The sequence below is a fragment of the Haliotis rufescens genome, unplaced genomic scaffold (genome assembly GCF_023055435.1).
Source record: "Haliotis rufescens isolate VD_foot unplaced genomic scaffold, xgHalRufe1.0.p SCAF_27, whole genome shotgun sequence".
Lineage (NCBI taxonomy): Eukaryota > Metazoa > Mollusca > Gastropoda > Lepetellida > Haliotidae > Haliotis > Haliotis rufescens.
In genome coordinates, this window is record NW_025963968.1 from 4,131,326 (window position 1) to 4,140,671 (window position 9,346).

The 9,346-nt window shown below is 41.0% G+C and overlaps 1 protein-coding gene across 1 annotated transcript; it reads left to right on the forward strand.

The window, feature by feature from the left end:
• The first annotated feature begins 1,697 nt into the window (after positions 1-1,697).
• LOC124139381 (cytochrome P450 26B1-like) lies at positions 1,698-5,778 on the forward strand. Its single transcript, XM_046506412.2, has 5 exons — positions 1,698-1,856; positions 2,110-2,332; positions 2,566-3,063; positions 4,011-4,415; positions 5,033-5,778. Exons 1-5 carry the CDS (start codon positions 1,750-1,752, stop codon positions 5,405-5,407), a joined length of 1,608 nt encoding a protein of 535 aa, XP_046362368.2. The 5' UTR covers positions 1,698-1,749; the 3' UTR covers positions 5,408-5,778.
• The last annotated feature ends 3,568 nt before the right edge of the window (positions 5,779-9,346 follow it).

Genomic DNA, 9,346 nt, shown 5'->3' on the forward strand with positions numbered 1-9,346 from the left:
TCAAGGACTTTCTTTATATTCACAGAAAGTATTTGAGACAAGTAGCATTAATACCATGTGGATTCTCAAACGTTCAAAGGATTTGCTTGATATTTTGCAATCTCAGAAATGAACCAAGTTCCATTCTGTCAAAACATTTGATTTTTCAATATTGTACACCACTATCCCACATGACAAAGTTAAGGAAACACTTCATTCTTTGATCCAGGGGGCAGTTACGTATTTATATTAAGAGTTTCAGGACAATTTGTTAAAAATGAAACCAAATGCCACCAGAAGTTTCCCGAGAAAACAGAATGGGAAATACTGGACTTCTTCATTGATAACTTCGATGTAAATTGTGGGGTTAGACATTTAGGCAAGAAGTAGGCATCCCCATCAATTCTGCTCCCCTTCTTGCGGATCTGTTTCTTTATGCCTATGAATCGGAATTTCTGCTCAGATTGTCAAAGTCAAAACAAGGTAATTTGGCAAAAAAAGTTTAACTTAAGCTTCAGGTATACCGATGATCTGATATCGTTCAATAACAATCGAATGGCCAATTCCCTTCGACTGATTTACCCACCTGAACTAGATGTAAAGCAGACCAATGAGACCGCCTCCTCTGTTTCACATTTAGATCACTCGCCACAAGACTGTATGACAAGGGATGACTTCAACTTTCCCTTCATGTCGAGCAATATTTAGGCAGCTCCAGCCTTTGGTGTTTACATTTTACGTTTGCGATACAGTCGAGCATGCTCTTTCTACTAAGATTTAAAAGAGCGTCATACGACTCTTGCTCGCAAGGCCTCAGTAAAGTTTTCAAAACGGTTTTTTTATTGCAGACATATCGGAATCGTACCATCGACTCTGCTTTATGCAAAGATTTCTATTGGATATGGAAAGGGTTTTGTCGTTTTATTTCTATACATGACTTCTTATAATTCGTGCCTATTGAGAACTATGAAGCCACAAGAGTCAAAATGAAAGTCAATATTCAAATAAATTCTAAATAAAACTGTCCCGGCAATGAGTCCCCAAAAAAGACGGTTCTCGTGACGTTGCAGTCCACGCTGTCGTAGCCAGGATATGCTGAGGAATACTTTCTAAATTTGTTAATATCTTCGTACATTTCTGCGCGTACAAACCGATGCTACAACACGTTATGGTATTAAAACATCTTGAGCTTTTTCTTAAAAGAAATTTATAGTTGCTTTGTAAGTCAAAACTATTTAATCTTTGTGAATGTATTTTCTGTTCCCGTGCAATATTTCAACGCGCTTTACATGTCATCATGTTATTTATTAAAAACAAGGTCACGTTTGAAATAATGTTACATCAGATGAATTATTTTTTCTCGTCAATGCAACATATACATTCACTGTGAGTGTAAATAAGGTTAGAAACGTTCATTTCAAAATCAAGATACTTTGCAAGAGCAATCAGAATCGAGATAAATGACACAAATACTGAAATATTATGTCATCAAATATAGCTGTCAACAACATTATCATGAACCTTTTTTGAACTCATTCAGTTGTGTCAATATAATACAGAAATCGCGGTCACAAAAAGACCCCGTGAGCCTTCTGTTATTGTAACCTGAATTTCAACCGTTTACGAATTATGAAGCTGAACTTTTGTTCAACTACTGACTTCAATTACGCACAATGACCAATTCGCGATGCTTTCATTGGCTCCCAGCTGTTATATATATAAATATTACATATATATATCTAGTCATTAGTAAGCCACTTTCTTTTCACGATGGTAACAGCACGCTACCTTGTGCACGATAAGGCACTTTGCAAGTCTCTGATTTCCGAGAAAAGTTGGAACGTCTTCGGTGTACTCCCCAAAAAACCAAACACATGGTAAGTGTCTCGGGGTGGCTAATGACATATAATTACTATATTAGAAATAATTAGCGTGCCATGTCCTGTTTCTCGGATATCATATATAGATAGTTGCTGGCGTGGCATGCACATTAACAAACGCTTTGACATTAAGTGGTGTTTGGATCAACAGCTCCTTTGGCAAGTCAACGTAAAGACAATGTAATCTATTTGGACATATATTTCAATTCATGATTTTAGTTGTTCACGAATTGCATTATTCTATCCTCAGTGAGCTTCAGCAGAGGGCCCAGGACTTAACCTTTGACGATGATGACGGAATCCTCGATGACGTGTCACGGTTCGTACTGTGGTCCTTTCTCGCCATCATCTTGGCAACCTGGCTGTGGCGTCAGTACTACCGTCATGCCGGGGACCCCCGCAGCAAACTGCCCCTCCCCCCAGGGTCCATGGGCTTTCCTTTGGTGGGCGAAACACTGTCCTTGATAACTAAAGTAAGTCTTCGTAAGAATGCGTAGTAAAGAATGTAATATTTGTATCTAATTCAGTGTTGCCAAGTTCAAAGATGTAATCCAGGTCAAAAAGCTTTGGTGGCTTGTACGATGTTTTTCAATGTATCAGTGTGTCGATTGGTGGTCTGTTAACTCACATTTCACTGGACACAACATGTAGTCCAAGGACTAAGGAGGTTTAACTGTACTAACAAGGACGACTGTTTCTCCTGCAGGGTTCTGACTACTACCTGTCTCGGAGGAAACAGTACGGCCGCGTATACAAGACTCACATACTGGGACAGCCTACCATCAGAATCATTGGAGCTGATAATGTGCGCCATATTTTGATGGGGGAACACATCACTGTTGAGAGCAGCTGGCCAAAATCACTCAAGCGTTTAATGGGGCCTGGTGGACTACTGAATGCAAGTCCTGACAGTCACAGGATCAGGAAGAAGCCACTCCTCAAGGCTTTAGCTCCTGCAGCAATACAAGGGCATGTTCCAAGAATACAAAAACTTGTCAGAAGCCACATATTGGACTGGTGCAACAAGGGGGAAGAATTTGGAACAGATATTTCCAAAAGGTTGGCGATGTCAGTTGCTGCCAACATCCTTATTGGATTTGATGTCGATGATCAGAACCTCCAGTCAATAATCAGCTCTTTCCAGACTTTCAGTGGCAACTTGTTCTCATTGCCATGGAAACTACCCGGATCAGGACTGTCAAAGGTGTGTATTATTTTTTTACTCAGCAGGCGTAGGACATACATTTGTACATAAATCAATTTAACAAATGCATGCCCAGACTAATATGGTCCACTATGAACTCCCGTCGCCAGTCACCAATATTCCAGATTATCATGGCGGCGTGTAAGTAATCGAGTTTTGCCCAGACTAATATGGTCCACTATGAACTCCTGTCACCAGTCACCAATATTCCAGATTATCGGGGCGGCGTGTAAGTAATCGAGTTTTGCCAAGACTAATCTGGTCCACTATGAACTCCCGTCACCAGTCACCAATATTCCAGATTATCATGGCGGCGTGTAAGTAATCGAGTTTTGCCCAGACTAATCTGGTCTAATATGAACTCCCGTCACCAGTCACCAATACTCCAGATTATCATGGCGGCGTGTAAGTAATCGAGTTATGCCCAGTCTAATATGGTCCACTATGAACTCCCGTCACCAGTCACCAATATTCCAGATTATCATGGCGGCGTGTAAGTAATCGAGTTTTGCCCAGACTAATATGGTCCACTATGAACTCCCGTCACCAGTCACCAATACTCCAGATTATCATGGCGGCGTGTAAGTAATCGAGTTTTACCCAGACTAATCTGGTCTAATATGAACTCCCGTCACCAGTTATCAATATTCCAGATTATCATGGCGGCGTGTAAGTAATCGAGTTTTACCCAGACTAATCTGGTCTAATATGAACTCCCGTCACCAGTCACCAATATTCCAGATTATCATGGCGGCGTGTAAGTAATCGAGTTTTGCCCAGACTAATCTGGACCAATGTGATAAGTCGACTCTTACGCTAAGCATGTAGTTCTGGTTACACGTTCTGGTCCAGAATCCTAACTAGAGTATGTGCTGAGATAGGGATGGTGCAATATTCAAAATTCTATTGGGTGTTTTCCTAAATGAAAGCTGTTTCTTTCGATGTAGGGTCTAAGAGCACGAGAACAGCTCATAAAGGAAATTAAGAAAAGACTGCAGTGTGAGACACAACAATGGTCCCTTGTTGATGAACTGAAGAATCTTGATGAAACGGCTGCTGCACTCACAGTAGACGAAATGGCAGATGCCATCTTGGAATTATGGTTTGCAGGGAACGACACCAGTTCCAGCACGTCAAATTCAACACTACTGGCTTTAGGTAAAGATGATGGTGTCCGAAAACGAATCGAAGAAGAACTGGCCGAGAACGGACTGTTGAATTCTGAAGATGAGCTGACGTTTGACAGTTTAAAGAAGCTGACCTACGTAGATCACGTGGTGAAGGAGGTGCTCAGAGTGTATCCACCTGTTGGTGGTGGTTTCAGGAGGGTCAAGAAAACAATGGAGATTGAGGTAAATTGAAAATATTAAGAAACGTTCACTTGTCCCTTTCCAGCAAAAGTGTCGAGAACGAAATACTTGTACTTGTTTTTGATAAAGTCTAGATCCACTACACACAAAAACTAATTCAAAAAGAGCTGTAAACGAGATGACTTGTTCCTTAGTTTCGTAAAAACAAAATACTTGTATTTGTTTTCGGTAAACTCCAGTTCTGCTACACACACAAACTAATCCGAAGAGAGCTGTGGTTCAAATTGAAGTTTACTGTGTGCATACACCTGGTCGAAATTTTAGTCCAATGAATTCCATCAGGTCAAAATTCCGTTTTCACGTCAAAAGGGTATTGGTCGCTACTTCCAGAGATCGTGATGGGCTTTGAATAATTCACTGAAGCACAATTAACTGATCTACTAGCCAACGCTTCCTGGATTGGAACATCTAGAACAAACTAAGCCTAAACATGTAAAGACAATGGCCAAGCCTCATACGAGGCGTTATTAATACAACGACCACCTTTGAAATAGTTAGCTTTACTTAACCTTAACTGTGAATACTTGTCAGAATTGTCCAGTTCTTCATGTTGGTTGCAAAGGCAAACTCACTCATACACTCTTGATTTCCATCCTCAGGGCTACCAGATTCCAGAGGGATGGTCTGCGATCTACAGTATCCGGGACACGCATCAAACCACCAAACTCTTTGAAGACAAGGAGAAATTCCAACCGGATCGCTGGAATGAAATGGACAAGGAGACCCGTCTGAGTGGCCAACGGTTCCACTACATTCCTTTTGGTGCAGGAGCCCGAGCATGTCCTGGTGAAAAGTTTGCCAGGATGTTTTTGAAAATCTTCATTGTGGAACTGATCAAGACATGCACATGGGAACTGAAGAACAAAAACCCTAAGATTTCCTACTTTCCAGTTACAAAGCCTTCAGATAATCTCCCTGTGACCTTTCACCTTCGTGAGGACCTTGACAAGGATGTGTCAGGGGACAAACTATGAATGTGCATTTCATTTCAAGTGCTATCTACTCGTATTACAACAGAGGCCATCAGAAACGGGCTTCACAGATTGTCCCCATGTATATCAAAACCCGGGAGCTAATGTTCGTACAACTAAACTACCCCACTTCCCGTTTTGGCCAATAACAGACAGAGCTATCCATGTTAATATTTGACACTGGGCTCCTTTTTGCATAATCTTTACATCAACCCATATGCTACTTCCCTGCAGGGGGCACGGCAGGTCCAGTCGTCTTAGGCGCCGCGATTCGCTGTTCAGTTTTGCGTTCCTTGGGCACGCCAGAAACCTATGATTATGGGTTCGAATCCCGGTTCGCCCCAACTATGTTTCTAGGTTTGTCAGCACCATGCCCGTGTTCGTGGATTTCAACGAAGTGGTAAACGTCTGAGATCTGCATCACTTCGGACTTCCCTCCAACATTAAGCTGACACGCTGTGATATAACTGGAATACTGCTAAAAGCGGCGTTAAACCCAACTCACTCACTCACTTCCCTGCAGCTTTGAACAATCCAAAATTCCTATTGGAGAGACCTCTCATCTCAATCTGCGAAGTTCCATTTTTCAAATGAATAAAAGCGACTAAACGCTTGCCCAATTCATAAGAAATCTTTGCCAAAAGCAGTTTCAATTTGTACAGTTTTTTATCCATTAATAAATGCCTAACCCTTGGTCAACTTTCGTTTCGCGTTGATTAAGGGGAGAGCAATCCCAAATTACCACCCTCTTGAGGTTACCAATACAAATATAACAAAACAACCAATACATCAGGAGCTAGAAAGAGAACGTGTTTTCAAAATGGGAATGATGTGTTTTCCAGCTATATAAGGTGACTAACAAGTGACCAACTTCCTATCTTTTGCATGACTAATTGCTGTCATATCATACCAGCATGTCATATCACCAAGACTCCCGACTTGCCAAATTAATTCATTTGGGACAGAACAAAATCTGTAGCAGGTCGTGCTTATAGGCTGTTATCTTGGTAACATTGCTTTGAGTGAGTGAGTTGGGTTTAACGCCGCTTTTAACAGTATTACAGTTATATCACGGCGTGTCAGCTTAATGTGGGAGGAAAGCCCGAAGTGATGCATGTCTCAGACGTTTACCACTTCGGTAAACTGTAAATCCAAATACGTGCGAAGATTGATTGATAGGCCCTAATTTGCTTGTTTGTTGTTTAACGCCGTACTCAGCAATATTCCAGCTATATGGTGGCGGTCTGTAATTTGCTTTTTGTTGTTTAATGCTGCACTCAGCAATATTCCAGCTATATGGCGGCCGTCTGTAAATTGCTTGTTTGTTGTTTAATACCGCACTCAGCAATATTCCAGCTATATGACGGAGGTCTGTAAGTAATCGCCTACATAGAAGGAATTGTACAATAGTTAATTTTTTGGCATGGACATTCCATGCTGTCATGGGGATATGTCCAAACAAGAGCAAAAGTGAGCGTGGCTCACTAATACCCCCGACCCGCCTAGTGTGTAAGTAGTTTCAAATTAAATAGCTAGGATAGGTTTAGGGTTTGAAAAATTCATTTAAAAAATGGAAAAATAATAAAAACATTTTGTGTTCTCTTGACTGCACCCCTCGATATGACACAGATTATATGTACTAAGTTTGAGATGAATCCACTGAATAGTTTAAGGGAAATCACGCGGACAAAGTTTTCGGACAAACGTTAGGGTTTGAAAAATTCATAAAAAAATGGAAAATTAATCAAAACATATTTTTTTCTTTTGACTCCTGTGTTGTACACATATTTTCATGGATGTTTTTTTATCTTTCGATATCAGTAATACTCCGTACTTGTAATTAAAGCTTAGACTGGGAACCTTCTTAAGCTGAAACAAATTAAAGCAACTAGTTTGTGAGCAACGGCTTTTGAAACCTCCTGCAGATACGTGACCTACATTTTGGTAATTTTCACAGCCATGCTATTCTTTTAGGAACCTGCGATATATATGGAATAAGGAGGCAGTTCAAATGTTGAATGTCAGATAAACATCTCTTTGACAAAGTCATCATTATACACTAAAGTTTTACTGAGGGTTTCGGGGCACGTCTCAAATCTTAAGTTTTCTATCTGATAGGAAAGTTTTGAAGTGCTTCCTTAATTGCTGCTATCCTGGAATTTTGTGCTGAATCATCTTTTTTCAGTCTTCATTCATATATATTAGCATATTTCTCCTACCAGCTTATTACATACTCAGCAAAAACAGTATGTGTGATACCACATAAAACAAGAACCTGATCAAAGTAGACGCACACATCTGAAAGAATTCATAATTTTTAAAAATGGACCAGTAAATCAAGTTTACACCTTTAATGACACGTCTACCACAGAAAAGACGTTATGACAAGAGAAAGATGCAAGAAAGATTTGTCAATTCACACGTCAGTAGCGTGTGTCTCCCTCTCGCTTGGATGTATGCAATGCATCCTTCGCATTGAAAAGAACAAACGTCCAACATAATATTTTGGAATGGCATCCCATATCTCGACCAGTCTCTCTCAGTTCTCTGTCTGTCGTTGATTACTCCCCACACCATAACACTGCCTCCTCCAAAACAGTCTTCCCCCACAACACAGTTCTGAGCGTAATGTTCACCGCGACGTCGGTATACTCGTATTCGGCCATCGCCATGGGAGAGGTCTCCACTGAATTGCCGTCCAACGCACTTGCTGTCTACACCACTGCAGACGCAATTGGCGGTGATTGTTTGTCAGAATTGGTCTCCTCGCAATAAAATCGTCAACGACGGCGACGTTCAGTCTGTGGCGATATTCGACATTCGGCAATGCATACCGAATCCCTACAACACACGTGCTTTTATACCCTGGCTTACATCATCAATTGCATGATTGCTGCGTTTAAGACACTTTTTGCAACCAGATCATGCATTTCTGCTGAGCTTGCGTTTGTGCTACATTTATATCCGATCTGAAAAACAGAAAGGTTTTTCTTGTATGCAACCGATTGGAAAGGGGTGTCGGAGGAACCCTTGTTGCTGAGTATATATATAACTGTTACCTCGAGGTGTAGTGGTGTAATGGTTGCCATAGTAACAAGATCCTGCAGACCAGTGTATACCTCCTAATTTGTATTTCCATACACAGGCTAAAATTGTGTCCAGGTTCACAGTTAATGACATGTCTGTTGCTGTATGTTGCACTGACCAATAGTCCAGATTCAAGACATCGGAGCAGACAAGCAAGTGATTCATATGGTGACAAATGATTCATACCGTTGGGGTACAATGACACTGTCAACCAAGTCACACAGCCTGACATCCATATCCATTAACTTAGCAAACAAAGGCACCTCTTCCACATCAATGTTCTGCCTGGGAACTAAGTGTATATCTTAGTGAAATAATCTCACTGTCCATCTTAACGTCATATTGCCCTTGTTCATCAGTTCTTAAGTACTGATATTCTGGCCAAGCATGCACCTTGTGGCAACAAGTGTAAACTGGTCCATTTGTATAAGTAAAACATCCATTGAAAGACTAGGAAGTATACTATACATTGCCAGTATTATCAGCCATTACAACTACAGTTTGATCAAAGTTTCACAAATGAAACTGATGGTATATTGAACAGACTGAGGAAAGTATTGATGTAACTAAAATAAACTTATCTTTGGCAGGCGAACTGATTTGGATATTGTGAATGGCAAGTTGTCCTGACATTGTTCCATTTGCTTGAACTTTTGGCAGATATTTTGAACAGCAAGATGACAACGCCAGACCACACTGTGCCCTGGTCATGAGAAGGCATGCAGACTTTGGACTGACCCGCTAAGTCCCCTGACATGTCCCCAATAGAACATCTGTGGAATGTTCTTTGACGGAGAGTGTATGGCAGAGACCAAGCACCTGCCAACTTGGCGGAGCTTGGTGTAGTTTTTCGGG